This window comes from Chrysoperla carnea, chromosome 5 (assembly GCF_905475395.1).
Source record: "Chrysoperla carnea chromosome 5, inChrCarn1.1, whole genome shotgun sequence".
NCBI lineage: Eukaryota > Metazoa > Arthropoda > Insecta > Neuroptera > Chrysopidae > Chrysoperla > Chrysoperla carnea.
This window is the reverse complement of record NC_058341.1, coordinates 38,445,905-38,465,991: the sequence shown is the minus strand read 5'-3', so window position 1 is coordinate 38,465,991 and position 20,087 is coordinate 38,445,905. Positions and strand designations below refer to the sequence as shown.

The 20,087-nt window shown below is 30.2% G+C and overlaps 2 protein-coding genes across 7 annotated transcripts in view; one reads left to right on the top strand and one right to left on the bottom strand.

Moving 5' to 3' along the window:
- The window catches only part of LOC123299780 (cilia- and flagella-associated protein 410), a 73,277-nt gene extending 63,211 nt beyond the window's left edge, over positions 1-10,066 (bottom strand). For all 4 annotated transcript variants that reach the window (XM_044882125.1, XM_044882128.1, XM_044882126.1 and 1 more), the window contains exon 1: positions 9,952-10,066. In XM_044882125.1, coding sequence (XP_044738060.1) covers positions 9,952-10,031 — 80 coding nt within the window. In that variant the 5' untranslated portion in view covers positions 10,032-10,066. The remainder of the gene's footprint in view (positions 1-9,951) is intronic.
- Positions 10,067-11,888: 1,822 nt separating this feature from the next.
- The window catches only part of LOC123300338 (protein quiver), a 59,585-nt gene continuing 51,386 nt past the window's right edge, over positions 11,889-20,087 (top strand). For 2 of the 3 annotated variants that reach the window (XM_044882898.1, XM_044882900.1), the window contains exon 1: positions 11,889-12,015. In XM_044882898.1, the coding sequence (XP_044738833.1) occupies positions 11,991-12,015 (25 nt within the window). In that variant the 5' untranslated portion in view covers positions 11,889-11,990. The remainder of the gene's footprint in view (positions 12,016-20,087) is intronic. The other variant, XM_044882899.1, reaches the window with a different exon arrangement.

The following is a 20,087-nucleotide window of genomic DNA, read 5'->3' as shown; positions in this document are numbered from 1 at the left end:
AATAAAAATAACAAGATAACAAAAATAATAATAATAATAAAGTAAAAGATATTTTCAAACAATACACAAAAACAAAAGACATTTTTTTTTCATGTATTTCTAACGTGACCATTGGTGTGGTGTTGACTCATCTTGCATACGTAATTATAATTATAACTTACATGTTTATATGTTTTAATGTTTATGTCTGTGTCAATCTAAAGGTGGTGGTGTGATGATGTATTATAGAGTAGGATTTTAGGTTCGTCATTTTATTATTATTTACAATTTATTGTAATAATTTTAAATAATTTATTTTATATTTTATTTGGTTGTTTGTGGTCTCTATTCAGATTGTGGGAAGTTTTTATTTCCATTATATTCGAGCTAATTTATAATACCTACATGTGAAGAACAAAATTCATACGATTAACCTAATAATTATATTTTTCATGTGATATGGAAAACGGTCATGGTCCACATATTGACCCTTGTGGAACACCAACTTCATTTTTAAACTAATTTCTCTTACAAACAAGGTATAAAGAGGAATTGTTTGTAGACTTGGGTCTACATTCACCGGATATAGAATGAAAAATAATGTGGTTCGACCGTAAAATTGAACGATTTAGTGTCAGTTGATTGACCGGTACTCAAAACAAGTAAAATTTACAAATTTAAAAAAATCCCTGACAAATTTTTCGGGTATGGAACCCTAAAGTCGCACTTGAAACATACCCTAGAACATTCTCCTTTAAATTAAGTTTCCAACGAACCCACATCAAAATCGGTTCATCCGTTGAGGCACTACGGTGCCACAGGCAGACATACAGACACACACACACATAGCGTATAACACCCCATTTTTTGGTTTGAGGGTTAAAAACTCAATTTTTTAAGGTCTCACTACTTTAATCAGCAAAAAAGAATACTAAGGTCGAAGAATGAAATTCAATAAATAATTTTATTCACTTAAAAATATTAGTTCCGAAATTTGAATTAAAAAATATCAATTTCACACGTGATCTTTGTATTCAATTTAAATCAAATTAGTAATTAGTAATATGAATGATTAAGTAGGATACAAAAACATCATGAAACTAATGAGAAAATTAACCAGCAGCAGCATTACAGACAAGACAACACTTACTAAAAAATATAAACATAAATAAATTTAAGTACAAAGTGATCAGAAAAGAATGATACTGTAATTCAGTAAAGCAATAGGGTATTCCACTATTTTTGAAAAAGTAATTCAAAATGTTGATTTTGCTAATAAAAAGCCAAAAAAAATTTATTTCGGAAAAATACACACGCTTTCTGTCCAAAAACTTAAATTAAATTTTAAACCTTTTTTAAACTGTCAAAAACGCGGGCATCTAATTTGATGACGAAATATGGGTGCCACGTACAGGATTTTAGACGATATTTCAAGAAGTACTCATAAAATTTCTAACATAAACTTGAATTTTGTATTTTTGGGTCATAAGTACTCTACATATCAATTTTCATCAAATTCCGAAAAAAAATTTATTGTGATTGTCTCAAAAAAAAATCAATCAGAAAACTTTATTTGCATCCGATTTGAATAAATATCACTTTCGAGAGTTAGTTTGACCCAGATAATACAAAAATCGGGTTTTTTTGATGATTGAAGGAGTACTTTCTGATATTTCGACTAAAATCGTTTGCAAGGATGACATCCTGAAACATTTTCAGTCGATATCTTGAAACTTGATTCACAAAATGAAGTAATTAATTACTTAAAAAATGCCCAAAAGTTCATACTTCCTCCCATAAAAAATTCCCTCGTGTCGCGATTGGTTTATATAACTTAAATCTTCATATATTCAGTTTGAAATCATTAAAAATCACTTTTTATGAAACACCAAAGATGATAGCAGATAACTCTTATGATTTAAATAATGAATGAACATAGGTCAAGTAAATTAGTCAAAGAACAACAAACCATTCTCTTCTGCTGTTTGTTAGTTCTCATCATACTTTTTGTTTACGTTTAACATACTTTTTTATAGTTTATATTTTTAATGTTAAGGTTATTCGGTTAATACACAAACAATATGCATAGGTTATTACAATATATAAGATGTGGGGATAAGGAAGCATCCATATCCCACATCTAATCACGTGGCTCGGCCAAGAGGAGGAGAGGATTAGTTCAAACGCCTCGCTGGGCTACGTCAGGAGAGGTGTGGCAATGAAGCTAAGATGCGTAATTGTCTTAATATATTTTTTATTTTTACAATTCCAGTGTTTCAGGAAAATACAAAACATCTTCTTGATTTGATAATAAAAAAACTAAAACCATCAAGTAAGCGAAATTGGCCATGCAGGCAAAAATGTGACATCAGCTTATAGAAAAACTTTGGCGAAAAGTTTTAACCTTGACTGAAGTTTCAATGCACCGGAAAACACATTTCGAGTTGTACAAAAATAGTATAACAAATAAATTATTCGTTTCGGCGTTTTTTTCGAAATTTGACATAAGATAAAAAATGAAATTTGTGTATTTCTTGGCGAAAATTAGTTTTTTTCAACGGATTAAATAATGAACATGAGTTTACAAAGAAGATTTAAGAGAAGAGATGAAAATGTTTATCCAAATATCGTGTCGTAGCAATTAGTTATTTAAATCTCGGACACGTGCGCTAAAGTTGCATATGCCATGGTTGAATAACCTGAATGAAAAAAAGAACTATCTATTGCAATAAAAAATATAATTTTATTTATATAGGTATACTATTAAACATCAGATGTTTATTTTAATTTTAATTATATCTCGGTTTATATTTAACCAATGTATACTCACTGTCAAAAAAAGTGCCACAGTTAAAACATTCTAAGCGTACTCATCATATGTTATGTTATAATAGTAACACTTAGAATGTTTTAAAACGAGCATTTTTTGTGACATTGAGTGTATGTATACATATACATCCAACTTGATTAATAAAATCAAAGCCACTATTGTTTACAATCAATACCTATCAGAAAAGAGATGAAACTTATTACTCATTAGACTAAACAGAATATCCTGTGTTTAATACCATTACTCTTTTATCTTCTAGTATGCCCGGTCGAATGCTACTGATACTGTTTCCTATTCTCTGCATTTTATGATTTTTTTATTATTATCAAAATCGAAAAAAATAGCACGGTTCAATTATCAATTATGGTAATTTCTTAAATTATTTCTTCATTTTTGCCGTGGTAAGTGTCAATATTGAAATTTTAAATGGACCTTCTTTATTGTTACCCTTTAAAGAAATCCTAATTTTCGAATTTGCGATTTTCTGTAATGTTCAAGATATGGCACGTATAAAGAACCATGAATCCTAACTTTCTTTTGTGCGGTTAGTTAGCTCCTGAGTGGATGTAGATGGAACAAGAGGAAGAAAATAAGTGAAATCGAAAAAAGTTTGCGCTCCTAGCCAAATAAGTTCCCTAACCACCCCGCAAATATAACGTAATATTAGCAGACATCCCCCTTCTTTTCCCGACTAACATCAATCAATTCATATTACCCTTTTTCGGGCATTTGGGAGGAGGGTGAAGTGGGGCGCAATGTCTGCCAGTAGTATGTAACGTTTGTGCGATCATTAGGGAGCTTATTTGGTGTGAAGGGCAGAAATTTTTCTCAATTTTTACTATTTTTATTTCTACCTTACTCTATTTCTCGAAAATGACCGCTCCGTCATATCTTTACATGTCCTACAAGAGAAAATGCTCCACATTGACTCCTACAAGAAAAAATGCTCCATTTCGTAACTGAATTCCAAAAAAAAAAAAAAACAATTGTCGTATACGGACAAGCACTTGACAAATAATCTACGTATATTGACTAAAATAAATAAAAAGAAGAGTTAACTTTTTTTCTGCCGAAATTTACTACCTAAGGTTAAAAACATATTCGATAATCCATCAAGACCGAATGACCTAGAAGTTAAGATGAAAAAGTATAATAGACATATTTGAAAAATATTAAAAATAAAAATCATACTGACAGGTTAACACCTAAATCCTTGACAGTTAATAGGAAAGTATTAATTAAAATGTCTAGAACAGCATTGTATTCCCTTATAAGGATAAAAACATTTCAAATATCTTATAGGAAATGTTATTTATTTTTTATTATTACAAAAAAAAAAAAAATACTTGTACTATGTGTCTTATAAATTATTTATTGCCAAGAAAATTTATTTAATAGATTTACAGTAAGAACCGTTTATAAAACAAATCCAAACGATTGTCAACTTTTCACTTATCAATCATAGATATAGTTTGTTCTCAAACATTCTTGAATTAAGTGTCAATCGTAGCGTAGGAGGCGAAAAAAAATCTAAGTCCGCTTCTTTATTCAGCCCTACGACAGGAGTTAGAAAAGGGACACTGTCTTCATTTTACGCTCTATTAATACTTCTGCCGTGTTATGCCGTTATGCGTAAGGCATGCTCTATCTAGTTTAGCCATAAGAGTACACAGAAACAAAATTTTAGATATAAGCTTTTCTGATATGAAAAATGATGGTTATGGACTAAATATGAAAAATTTCAAACACATGAAATGAAACCGCGTGTACTTTTGGTGCTACTGAAAAGATTTTTGTATAAAGCTGAACGGTTTACGGACCTTCACACAAATCAAAAAACCATCTTAGCCTCATTTTGCCAATCTCATGTGTTCTTTAACAGTTTTCACTGTATTTCATAAAATGGATTGATTCAAAGTTGAAAGTTCAGATAAATTCTATTGAAAAGCAAATACTTTTTTCTCTCAAAAGATTCCGATTTATAACTAGAAAATGAATTTACACCAAGCAACAAGTTGACAACTTTCAATTTATTGTTTTTTCAACATTTTTCCATTGATCAACCTCTAAATTATCATTTTTTATATTCTCGGAAAGCATACATCAGTCAAATTTGAACTCAATTTTTTGTGAATTAATCGGTTTAAGATATTGCAAAAATCCATAAATTTTTGTGGTATAATTTTTGGAGTAATTAGAACCGAAAGGTAAAGAAAATCTGATTCATTATCAGACAAATATTTTCCAAAAATAAACTGGAAGCGAAATGAACCATTGATCTGATATTACGCAATTCGAAAATATTATACAAAATAGAAATTTGTATGATGGAGGAGTCGGGAAGGCATTAATTGCTATATTATATAGTAAATACTTCACTATATAAATAATAATTTTATCCGTAATATCCGGACGTCTATCTATCCGGTCAAAATGACCCCTAAATAACGCAAAATATTGAGTTATTTGTTTATAAACAAATTATTGACAATATCATTAAACTATAATCAAAATATTTAATGTAATTAATTACATAATAACATGATATAAATATCTTGATATATCTAATATTTTGTGATATGTTATTTTACAACTTTCAGAAGTAATTTTAGCAGCAATGTTATTACCGGTTTTATGTGATTCCGGTGTACATACCACCTATATTTACTTCACATACAAATAGTCACAGCTCCTATATCAGTAGCAAATACGTTAAAGTATCTACCTACAAATAGGTTAAAAATGGTTCAGTTTTCAGATTCCAATCGATATATTAATATACACAATACCCTAGCACACTTTTGAAAAGTTTCAACCTGACGACTATACGTTCTCAATTGGCCACATATACTGCCTTTTTAGAAAAGCATAAGTGGCTAAGTTAATCTTAGCTTACCAACTGATAAGCGACGCGTTCTCCTTTCAGAGAGCCCGGATGTTTTTAATTTAGATTTTTGCCATACGAAGAACGTCAAAACATCTTTCCTTATGAATCGACTGGACGAAAGCGAGGTGAATTTTGAAATATATGCATTTTGTTCTTCTATTTAAATTTTGAGCTAGACTTATAAAGGTAACTTTTTCTGAGGCAGATCAATTTCTTGAAAACCAGATAATCTTTTTCACACTGTCTGTATACAGTCATTACTCAATTTTGCCGCTTTTTTAAAATTCTGGAAAAACACCAAATATATCCGTTCATGTCGTTATTGGTGTAAACGCCATACTACATCGGTGTGGACGACTTACTGCGTACTGTGTTGAGGTAATACAGTAGAATCTCGATAAGTTAAAGTCCAAGGGAAACAAAAAATATTTTAAGTTATAGAGGTTTTTAGTTATCAAGGGTCTATGTTATTGAATGCATCAGAAGGATGGGTTCAATAAAATACTGAAAATTAAATACATATGTAATCATATTTATTCACATTACTTACATTACATAAAAATAAAACAACAACTAAAGGTTTAGTCTACTTATAAAAATCTGTGATTTTCTTTTGTTTTAAAAAATTCACTGTTTCTAAATCGATTTGATTTTCAATGACAAATAGAGAGGAGAATACATTATCTTCTATGTTGCTACACTGCTCTATAAATGATATAAGCAATAAAGCAAGCAATAAATATCGAAACCATTTGTTTTGACACTCTTTCAAAATGACTCATTCACACAATTTTATGTTATAGAGGTTGTGGAAACATTTCTTTTAGTTACTGAGGGCCTAACAGAAATTATTTATTTAAGTTATAGAGGTTGCGTATTTTAAGCTATAGAGGTTTTGGGCTCTGATGGGAAGGGAACGTAGTATTTTTTGAAGTAACTAAGGTTTTTATGTTACCGAGGTTTAACTTATCGAGATTCTACTGTAGTAACATTATGGCGGACGATTCAATGCCATAGCAATGCCAAACAATGGCATAGGCAAATGGGACTTACAGAAGTCCCTCAGACTTCTTACTTAAAATACGAGTAAGACAATCACAGCCTAACCAGTGACAACCTAAAATACGAGTAAGACTGAGAGGCAACATTTTTTTTCTAGCTATTTCATTACTATTAGAGAAACTGAGATAGGTAGAAGAGTCGTATGCACGTCTCACTTCCTCTATGAGCAATGCGGACTTGGATAAAGAGACACACAATAAAGTTATAACAATGGTGACTTCGACTTAAAATAACTCGCCCATGCCTGCCATAGGGGCTGTATGGGCGTCAGACTCATACTGAATGGCGATGCCCACATCACCGAGGAGTGGGTAGCCCTATTCAATTCTGTAATATTACTAATGCTTATATAGATACTATATTGTCTGTCCCTTTACCCTATACCAGCGTTGTGGTAAGCGCCATGCTTTTCTTACCGTGTAGTAGGCTTACTTTATCATAAGTAATATATTTTGTTTACTATCGGTTTAACTAGTTTATTTTTAGGTGTTTTATGATGTATTTGTTACTGCAATGGAAGCTTGAACTATGTAAACAGACATTCATTCGGGAGATACTTAGTTAGTTTATAACGTTGAATGAAGAACTTGACTATTTCCGCTATTACATAAAATATATAAAAATAGATAATATATTACTCAATTCATGTATTTATTTCGATTGGTAATAAAATTTTGGCATTGACCTGGAAAATTATTGTATAATCGACAAATCATATTTCCGAAGAAAATTGGTTCTTACTACATAATAAAATAACCTTAACATTAAAAATTTACAATTCAAATTTTTTTAAATTTATATGTCTGTGAAGTTAGATTATTATTTTATATTCATCCTTATGATTTTTACGTTCTTATATTGCCCTTTCAATTCTAATCGAATAACCTGTCTGTATTTTTTACAAAAACAGTACATTTTATACAGAAAAATAAGTATCTCTGATATTTTTTGTAAAATTAAAATCTAAGTTCTACGTTCGGAACAATTTGGTAGAACCTTAATAAGTCACCTAATTCCGATAGGGGATAGTACTATGGGCGCTTTCACATTTTTACAATTGCTATTGCAAAAATGAGCAACATTGAATGTTTCTGTACCTACTGGAATTATATCTAAATGTATGTTTACGAGCCATTTCGTCAGCTGTATCAGGCAGAGACTGTTATTAATATTGGAATTGTATCAGTGTTATCCACTAACCTAGTCTCAGTATTTGAACAATTGGCAATCGTTGGGTGACTTATAAATCGGATTGATATCAAACAGATAAGGCAGTCGAGTTTCGGTATTTTAACGCAATTTCAATAAGTCTGATAAGCTGGGCCTTGTCACCTGTTGGATATTAGAACGATGTGCCAGGAGAGTATTGGAATTTGAACGGATTTTCTATCAAACGGAGGTAGGTACTAGTATCTGGTTGATTGGTATTTTGGTATCTTTCAGGCGATACACACCAGTTAAACAGATTTTGAATCAAACGGAGATTGGCACCAGTATCAGATTGTTATCAGAATGGTCTACCAACCTTGCTCGCCATGTAGACAAATTTTTAATCAAACTGTGGTTTACACACTAACATCAATTTGGTAATAGAGGGGTATTGCATATGAGACCCGCCAGTTGAACGGATTATCAATCAAACAGCCGTTGGTGCTAGTACTAGATTATTATAAAAATGATCTAACAGCCGATTCCGGTATTTGAAGAGTACCGGATTGAAAGAGTATTGGATTGTTATCAAAAGAGTTTACCAACCTAGCCTGGGTTGGATTTGGATAAAATAAAATACTCTGTGTTTATTTCACTAAAAGAATGTTGATGTCTTATATTATTCTTGAATTTGTTCATTATTTGTTCTGATTTCCGTTTTAAGCGAACAATTATTTCGCCTTATACTATATATTTCAAAGGAGACGAAACACTCAAATAAGGATACCTGAAAAGGACAAAGCAATAATTTGCCATCAGCAAACTGCCTGAATGATGCTAGAAAGGCAGCATAAATCCGTATTGATCCGTTGTCCGGCAATGACATTCAACCAAGATTGGAAAACATGGCATAAAATGATGTCAGGCTAGCGTTATCATTCCATCCCTCTGTATGATATCAGTTGATAGTCGGCATCATCTCTGATGGCCGTTCTAAAATTTTTACTTGGTGCATGTATGTACCTGAACCGTTTGTAGTGAATTTATTCTTTTCGTCTCAAATATAGCAAATACAATCGGTGAGTAGCCGCCACGACGCCTCACATGCCAACTACATGTAATATCCAGCCGATATTTATGTTTGCTGGTCGAAATTGAAACTGGTGACAGTTACTTCTGCCCTTCACGATAAGTCTTAAAAGTCTTATGCTCCCTGGGTTCAGCCGCTTCACTTTAGTCTGTTTTTTGTATTGTAGACATTTTAAACTTCCACTTTTTTCGAATTCAAACAAATTTTTATACTAAAATACTTTTCAAACACTCGCTAAACTCCACCAACAACAGAGAGTCGGCTTTCTGGTATCACGAATTTGTCCGTCTCCAAATCACGGCTGGTTCTATTTGTCACCAAACTTATCAAATTCGTAGTGTAAACGGGGCATTAATTACTTGAAGGCCAATTTCATACAATGGTAAAACAACTCTATTGTTAAAAAAAACTTCAAAATTAACTCTGTTCCGGTTATTGTCTATTTTCTAATTTAGTAACTATTACATCACTCTTAAAACAGTTTTACAGATTTTAGAAAAAAAGTACCCTTTAAAATAATTAATGCAGTTAAGTCGAACCCCATCTGTTATAAACAGATGATGGAAGATGCGTTATTCTCAATAATGACTGCAACGCAGACTTTGTTAACGTCTGCATTATCATTTATATTATTTATAAACCGTTATTTATTTATAAACAATAAAAAAATTACAATAAAAATACTAGAAATCAAAGGCAAGAACAACATCGAAATGCAATTGTAATTAAAAATAAGAACCGGTATTTGCAACAGAAGAATTGGTAATAGATTTTTGTGGCAACAAAATGCGTTTAACAATAAATTATTGTAAATGTAATTTAAAAATCAGTTTACATTGAAAAATACAGGAAATTGGAAATGGATTTTTATCTTTTTTAGCCAGATAAGACTTATGTCATTAAACCAAAATCAATATAAACAAAATAAAGCAAATTGAATTTTTATTCACTTACCAACAATTTAATCTTTTGATTGCAGACAAATCAGATATTTTTGTTCGAGCAATAACCATTTCTTCTGTTAGACGTTTCATATTTACAAAAATTATTATAACAAAAAATTATCACATAAAACACCAAAATTAGATTTATAAAAAATAAATAACTTTTTAATAAACAATTGTATTAATTATATAACAACAACACAACATTTTTAAATTAATACAAATCTTTTTTTAATTGAAAATCAAAAATATTTTATAATATTATCTATTTTTCATAAAACAAATACACACTTTCCATTACCACAGTTGCTACACGACTGTTTTTTTAATGCAATCTGTTTTATTTATTTGACGTTTCTCTGCTACTCGCATGGTTAATAATAATGTGCTGCCACCGTGTGATCAATGCTTGAAGCTAATTAACATTGTTGTAATAGACAATTTGGCGCCATTTCAAATATACGTTTTTAATTGTTTAACAATATTTTTTTATTATTAGATTGATTAGAGGTATTAATTGATTTTAATAAATATATTTTTTGATTAAAATTAAGTTTAAAATAAAAAATTTATTTAACATAGATTTTTATAATTTTTCGCGGTAGTTTTGCGCATTGCATGAAAATTTTTGTTTATCACATGAAACCCGTCGAACATTCAACTATACAATTGCGTTATGGTATAAATATTTCTGAAATCAATGACCAGATTAGAGTTACTACTCGGTTAAACTCGGTTGTTCTTGTGGACAACCAAACTCGGTTGTTCTTGTTAAACAGCCAGAGGTAGGGGAATTTTTCATATTAAGGAATTTATCATATTTATTTGTCAAGAAATGATTATTTGATGCATATCACAGTATTCGAACTAAAATTTAATTTTGAAAGAAAAAAAAGATTTGCCTGTTTCAAAATATGACGTTGCCATTGATTTTCAAATTTAAGCTCTGTGTAGCTGATATGTCGAAAACCATATTTTGGAACGAATTTTTGCCAGTAGTATTATTTTTGCTGCGTACAAAGTGATCTTAAATCAAAGTTTTTGTGAATAATTGAAAATTTTTCACGACTTTTTACGCCTTTCTTGACGTGTAAGAAATCTACCTCAATTTTTCTTTTCAATTTTAATAAAATTTTTAAAAAAATGTATTGCAAATGTTTGTAACGTTTTTATGATATTAATAAAGGGCTCAAAAAAATAGAAGAATTTTGGAAAAATATTTTGTTTTCAATTTTAATGAAAATTGTTTAGGTAATCGAAAAAATTCGATTCAAAAATCCGAAAACCACTTTTATTTGAATATATTATCGGTATTTTTTAAAATATGCAAAATTTATGGCGGTGTTAACGTTTTAATCAGGTTCAAATCAGCCTTTAACGAAGTTTTCGCGGAGAATAACTTTGGGCGGAATTTTTTTATTTTTAATGAATGCTTTTTCAAATTTATTTCGAAATTTCTGAAATCTGAATTCATTCTTTTTTAGAAATTATTATTTTTGAGATAAAACACACGTTACATCGTATATTTAAGAAAATTCTATATTCGTATAATTTTCATTCCGCATGGGTTTGGCTTGAAATCAATATATATTTTCCAACCTCATTCAAACTATGATAGTATAAACGTTATTCTATATAAATATCTCTTTTTAACGTATTATATTTATATTATATTTGGCTCGTTCTATTTTTCGTTTCAAATATATAATATGTTACACTGAGAAAATGTTTGAAATATAAACATAAGCTTAAACCAATTCAGTACAGCTCCTGGTTCCATATCATTTCAGCTTTTTGAATGTTCAGTAGTAAAACACACAACAGCCAGAATAAAAAATTACAAGTTTTTTGATTGTAACGAGACATGAAATATTTCAAAACAATTAAGATGCTGATTTAAAACAAAAATATTTTATTTAAATTGTTGTGCAAATTTTTTGGGGGATAATGATGTGGATGAGACACGTTATTTTTTATCAATTAATTTTTTGCTAAAATTTATCTAACAAACAATATTTTAAATGTTTTCAAATTGGATTATTGAACAAAATGAATTGGATTTTGTTCGTGTCTGGTAAGTTTTACAAATTATTGTTTTTAAATTTTGTGATTTCTTTTTTATTTTTGCTATTATCAGAACCTATAAATAGATTTGTATCTGGTGTTTAACTGCATTGCAGAACAATGACACAGATTTTTATAAAATTTTTACAAATGTCTATGCTTTGTTGTCGAATGTATGTTTTATTTTAGAAAATATGAAACGAATTAATTTTAACGAAAATTTTTAAGGGACATTTTAATTAAGAGCGGTGTTAATGAACGAATTTGAACATTGTTATATATTTCATAACAAGATGCGTTTTGTTTAATTTTGCTAAGCGGCACAATTTGTTCTATTAAAATTGTTTTCAAATTCTAGTGAAATAATGAATTTTCAATGATTAAAAAAAAAATTTAATTTCCAAATTATGTGATTTTTAAGTTAAACGATAATATTATAACATGCAACTTAATGCTCGTGCTAACAGACCAGAAGATGTCCTTTGTTGATGATGAATCGAATTCTTCTAGGTACTTTAAATATCCTAATATTTAAGTGCCCAACGTTCTTATAAGTTGCATCCATGGGTATGCATTACATGAGAGGTATATTTTTTTTGTCTAAATTAATTGCAGCGTTTAAAAATATTGATGACAGAAGCAGAATCTTGGTACAGATGTCCTTAAAATATAGCTGAGGTTATCTGAAGAATATTATCAACATATTCTTATACAGGGTGGACCATTTTAATTAATTATGGTTCATTGCTCGTTTTGTAGTTAACCAATCAAAAAAAAACTTAAAAAAAAGTTGCAGAGTTTGATGGGGGACATCATGTTCTGACATCAGATTGGACCTAGTTCTTCGAGTTGCTTTAATAGACAATTTATAAAGTAAGTAGAATAACACTTTAAACTAGAAAGTTGATGCTCATAAAAAGCTAACATTTTATTTAAAAATTTTTTTTCGATAATCGTAAACTTTGGGAGGAAATGCGACTTAAAAACATGTCATTATTGCGTTTAACCGAACGAAAACACGCAAGCAAAATAAAAAATTATTTAGCTAAAAGTTGTCTTAAGGACAATAGAGGGTGACCGCTTTCGATTAAATGCAAAAATGATATATTTTTAAATCACATTTCCACCAAAAGTTCAATCAATTTCCTAACTTAAAGTGTTATTCCATCTCTTACCTTTTAAGATCTAAATTGAATATTAAAGCAATCCCGGAGAACTAGGTCCAATCTGATGTCAGGACATGATGACCCCTATCAAACTCTGTAACTTTTGTTAACGTTATTTTTTGATTGCTTTATTTAAAAACGAGATATTAGACATAATATATTAAAATGGTCCACCCTGTACCTAGATCAGTCGCTAGTCTGAAAAATGGGTCGGGACTCCGATTCGGACACCACTCACATTAATCGCTAAGCTCTCTATAAATCACTTATTTAGCCTACTCCGGTAATTCTGACTGGTGTTTATAAACACAAAGTTGAAAGTTTTTGGTATAATGCCTTATGGGTTAGTCGTCTTACCAATTGTAGTTGAAACATACTTCGAAAACGGTTGGAAATCGTATCTACAACGATTTTTGTTTAATATCAGTGAGTATTATTTATTAGTAGTTTAAACGATTGTCAAAAGATCTAATTTGTGAATCAAAAAACACAGTCATTAAATCGTTATATTTCAAGGTAAAGACGAGTCAGAATTATGAAAGTACCTACGTTAGATTTGTGTTTTAACAAGATTCGTGCGATTGGTGGGAGTGATGGTAGGATCAGAGTCTCCACTGATTTTTGGGCTAGGGACCGGTCTAGTAATAATATATAAAAAAATCTCTAAACACGTCAAAATCTCTAAAAAAGTCAAAGTGTATCAATTATCTTTTTAGTAAAGTATCAATAAATAACTTAAAATACTAAAAGTCAAAGTTTATCAATTTTAGTTAATTTGTTGCAATTAATTTTTTTAACTTATGCACTGAAGGTCAACGAAGAGGAATGTGGTAGTATTATAAATTCGCTTCATGACGCCCAGAACAAAATTTATGTGATTGCGGGCATCATGAAGCGAGTTTATAATACTCCTTCCCACATTCATCTATGTTGACCTACAATACACTGCATATGTTTATATTTTCGGTGTAAAATTATTTCAACAAAAAATAACTAAAATTGATTCCTAAATTTGGGTCTACAAGAAAGAAAGAAATTGTCTTAAGATGCACTTCTAAACTCGTTAATTTTCAATTCTTAAAAATGCTTAAAAAACACTGCAAGGGCTGTGTCCAGCCGAAATGCCACTTCATATATCGATATATCTATTTTTTTCTTTAAGATACGGGAAGACAGACTTCCGGAAATGGAATAATTGGGTGATTTTATGAACGCCAATACCAAAATTTTGTTCGTAACATCAATGTTTCTAAGCGTTACATACTTGGAACTAAAATTAGTTTATTCTTGATATATATTTAATACTAGCGGCCCCGACGGACGTTGTCCCGTAAAAACGTAACTCCAATTCATGAATACCTATACTACGTTTAGCCTGTCTGCTACACTCATCCCGCTAAACCCCAATTTAACTCCCATTTATTGGACCGGCCTGAGCTTCTACCTTTGGCCTGGCCTTCGGCAGTGGAGCTCGCTGCGCTCGCATATGGCTCTAATAAATGCCTATTGACAATAAAAAATACATAGTACACATAGTAAGTTGTAATATAATGTGATATGACTTATATGCGCTCCCACCATTTAATGAAATTTCATTTTTTTGGTACGGAGCCCTCAAAAACAGTTGTACTGGACCAAATTGTAAATCTAAACCATCCTCGAATCCCCTTGAACTCACACAAAAAATTTCATCGAAATCGGTCCAGCCGTCTAGGAGGAGTTCAGTCACATACACACGCACACAAGAAATATATATATTAAGATATACAGAGTATAAAAACTTTAAATAAACCAGCAAATTAATTACTAATATACAAAAATGTACCCCTTAAAAGTCTGTACCACTCTAACTGTTATGCTTTTTCTTAGGAGAACATTGCTCTAGGAGAACAAGCTTCTACAGTCGCAGTAATACTTTTTGTTCGAAATATTTTGCCGCAAACCGCACAGTTTAGACAAAAAAGGACTGAAAAGTTTTACCCAAATTGGTTTTTCATATCAAAATTGTTATTTCGCATAATTGTTTCTGCAAAATCTAGGCACTAGAGAATTTAATGCGTTCATCTAATGTTTGTCAGTTATGAATCAGAGTGAGAATTTAATTGAACCTGAAATCTTAGATCGAATTCGATGCCGGCCGGTATAAAATGTGTGCCTTTCAAACTAAAATTTTTCGTATGAAGCATTTTCTTCGATTAAATTTATTTATCGAGTTTCAAACATATGTCAACTTAAAAAAGACACCTGTATACGATGAAGGAATGTTTATCAATAAAAAAAATAATTATATGGTTAAGACTAAGTACAATTTTGGAGATTTAAAAGGAAAAAATATCCAAAGTGATCATATTTTTGACAAGAGGGTAATTAATTCCCAACAGATACCCCGTAAAGCTATATTTCAACTCAAAGAGATATAGGAAAATAACGTAAAGCTATGTTTTATGTTAACGATGTAGTGAAATTCGTTTTTATTTCGTAGCTCCCGTAAGACGAATGTTTTGTTTATTTATTGGATTTGATGTAAGAAAATGTTTTGGTAACTAACTGCGATATTTATAATAAATTTTCTATCATACTTTACGAAATATGTAGAAAATTAAAAACAAATATTGACATAACTGATTCCAATTATATCAATCATATATATTTCTATTAAATTGCTTCAAGCAATTGACACTTTTGGGTGTTAAATATTATTTTTAGATCGATACTGGTTAAATAATTACAACCACAATTCAATGATGACTCTTCTTTAAAAATCAATTTGAATATTTATTATTATTTAATGTAATTAACCAAAGTTTTTTTACCGTTAAAGCTTCTGTTAGAAATTTCTGTTAGCCATGAGTATTTTTGAATGCTTTAATTTTTATTAAAAACTTTACCCCACTTTTTATACCCTGTAGGTATATATGAAATATATATATCAAGGAATACTAATTTAAACCCCAAATTCGAAATATTGATGACACGAATACTATTTTGGTATAGCTGTTCATAAACTCACCTGAGTATACCATTTCCAGCTGTTCGCCCGTCTGCCGTCCATTTTTCTGTGATCACGCCAACGAAAAGAGATATCAAGCAACATAGATCAATTGGGTCTTGGGTCCGTATAGGACTCGTCTTGTAAACCGTTATAGAGATTAATGTTGTAAACTATTGTAGACAATTTTTGGTGAATATTATTGGTTATCCGTTTAGATACAAATTAGGACAAAAATTTGGTATCCATTTTCTCCAAAATTATGAAAGAGAGGGAGTCGATTGCAGAAAGTTTCAATAAGTGTTGAATTTTAAAACTTTTCTAATTTACTAAAAATAATGCAAGCACTGACATTCAACACCAACTATAGGGGGTATTTCAACAATTAACTTAGTCAAATATTTGTTTTCGCTTTTTTCTAATTTTAATAAGGACGAAAACTTACAGCTTGTAAAAAACCGTATCTGTGGGAAATAAAATTTTGTCAAATATTCATCGATCTTACCGACTAGATGTCAAAAATGACCATCGTTAAAATTTATATATATTTATATATGCATATATACATATGTATCATCTATACGTTTATGTGTCTGTAAACTCTCATGCGGTCGCAATTTAGGCTCGATTTGAATAAAATATGGTATTAAGAAGGGTTTTGGTATTTGAAAGGTCAAGTTCGTTAATGGAAAAAATCGACCAAAAAACAGATAATATACATACAAATTTTAATCAGTTTTAAGCAAAACAGTACTCTCGTTATTTTTTCTCTAGACGCTTAGTTTTCGAAATAAAAATTCTTGAAATCTTAAAAATGCAATATTCAACTTAAAATGTGTAATTTTTTTCGATCTGTGTGGAAATTCGCTTAGCTAATGCAGCTCCTCCATTTTTTTAGACTCTCCATTGAAATCGTTAGACCTCTTAAATGTAGAGATGTCGTGTATCTACATTGAACAGTTCTCCCAAAAAAGGAAATTATTGTTCCAAAGGAAGGAAACGCAAAAGTAAGTCTCGAGTTTTCTAATAAAAAAAAAAGAGATTTAATCTATTTACAAATCTACTCCAACTGAAGGAACTATTTTTAAGAGAGAAAGACATATATCCTACTACCAATTGAATAGGAAATAATTACTGGATATATGTTTTTCATGTTTTCCACGTGAATAGAAAAAAAAAGATAATATTTTGATGATAATGTAGTTTGTTAGTTTGTATATATAAATTATATGTAGATACGTATAATATATAATAAGAATTATTATTCAAAGGAAAAAGTAATATTTAGCTTCGTTTTATGCTGCAGTGAAATATGCACAGAGTGTTACTTTATGTTTTACTGGACACTATCTATGAGCAGTCCGTATCAAAAATCTTGTACAAATTCAATAATAAACAAGTGAAAATTTTTTATATTTTGTTTATATTTTGATAAGGAACATTTTTTACATTTAAACTTTTGTTCTATCTCTAACGGTTTACAAGATGGGTCCTACGACCCGTAGGTCAAGACCCAATTAACCAATGTTGCTCATTTACGAACTCGACCTCACTTTTTACGTCCTGAGTATGCTGTTAAAATTTCATCTTGATAGCTTTTTTCGTTTTTAAGTTATCGTGTCCACAGACAGACGGACGGATGGACGGACAGCCGGAAATGGACTAATTAGATGATTTTATGAACACCTATACCAAAATTTTTTTCGTAGCATCAATATTTTTGAGCGTTACAAACTTGGGACTAAACTTAGTATACTATGTATATTTCATATATACATGATATAATTAATGTGCAATTTCTCTTTATCCTATTTAGTAATTATAGCAAAAAATGTTATAATAATAATTCGCTAATAAAGAAAAATGAAAGAAACCGCTCGCATTTTTCTAAAACTTCATGGAATGTCTTTCTTACATGTCAAATATCATTAGTAAGGCATAAGTTAGTGATGTAAATGTTTCTATTTGTTAATAAACAATAAATTTTTAAATCAATGAATCGATCAATGTTAATGGCCACTTAAAAATTATTATATAGGCAACTTGTATGACGTAAATGTTAAGTGTTTGTCAAATAATCGAAAACTATTACACATGGATAACGTATACGTAATTCAAGTTACCTATTTATTAATTTTGTAAATCAATTTTAACACTAAAAGTTCCTTTGAATTCACACTTTATTGTTTATTAACAAATAGAAACATTTGCAACACTAACTCGTGCCTTAATAATGATATTTGATATCTAAGAAACACATTCTATTGGCTTTTATTTTCCTTTATTTGTTACAAATTTTACTGAACTAATTGTGTAAGGTATTTTGGTATTGGTTTACCATGATTTTTGTCTTTAAGTAAATTTTTAGGAAAGGTGCGTCTTTTTGTATTTAAATTTTATCATATACCACAATCCACGTTTCTGAACTTAATCTAATCGTGCGAATCGATTTAAATTATACAAGTCAACTGTTTATACCTACAAATTTTTCCCTGCCAGTTTTGGTGAATCTTGGCAGAAGATCTTGGTATAAGCAATAGAGAGTCAAGGAACCTTTCAGTATATTTACTTATTAAAATATTTTAAGCAGAAAGTAGTGCACAGTAGTGCTTTTCGTAACACATATGCTTTCTTTTGGCGAACCACTTTTGGCGAATCTTGACAGATGTATACCCTTGAGGTTCTACCATATGGAATATAGATGAATGGAAAGAAGTGATTCACACCAAAGGTGTGGGGTGTGCATATCTTTTTAGCACATTTGTTTATTGTAGAACAATAGGCTCAAAATGTTTCAGAATATTTTTGAAGATTTTCGCTTTGATTAACTTTAACGTACGCTTTAACATACCAAAACACATGCGGGTCTTTGATCGCGTTTCGGTCCCGTGAACAAATGTGTGATAAGAAACATTTTATAGAGAATTTTAGGTCTTTTCAATCGGAATGCTCTTTTTTTTCTTCTACAATCTCTCAGTTTTGATCAAGTGCGTAGGGAATTTGCAATTTAAAATACCGTTTCGCACTATGTGTACCAAGTAGTGACATTCTGTATGTGTAGCTATTATAGATATATAAAACGAGGCATAAATTTACATGTGAAAAAAGAAGTTTTTATGAAAATGTATTCTAACTAACCATTAATTTGTAACATAAATTTTTTAACAAGAGAAAATTATTATTTTTTATATTAAAAGTTCCATTTAATTTAATTCAATTAAAAATGGATTAGCTATAATAATTCTATTAAAAACAACCTTTAATGTATTCCTGGTTTCATTTGAATTTTAAAATAAATTTTAACGCATATCTACACTCTCTAAAGATTCAAAATAGGAAGATTTAAGCTATTTTTTATTTTACCTTATTCATAAAAACGTGGATTTAAAAGAAAAATGCCATTCTTTTGCGGTATAAAATTCTTTTCAGAGCGTGTATAGTCTTAGTCTAATCCTTAGTACAAGCGTCTTTGCTAAACTGGGACGGAAAATTTTCCTTGTTTAATTGCGCTATACACTCATCATTGGATAAACTAAATGTGTCAAATCGGCAAGAAGGACACACAGATTAACAAGACAGATTTATGAACTATGCGATAAGAATATTCGATTAACATCTAGGCATATAAATATCACGAGTATGACAGAATATATGCGTTAAGCAATGCATCTAAGTGAAAGGTATTATATACATGTGTTGAAGCTTCGACATGCGTTGAAATAGTTGCAAGACGCTTAGAGAGTGGGAGTTTCTTTGTTGAATAGATGAACTACAACAGATAAGCCACGATACAAGTCACTTTTGCAATTTCATATAACACCTATAATACGTCTTACTTAGATGCATTGCTTAACGCATATACTCTGTCATACTCATAATATTTATATGCCTAGATGTAAATCTAACATTCTGTATATCCGCTTGATA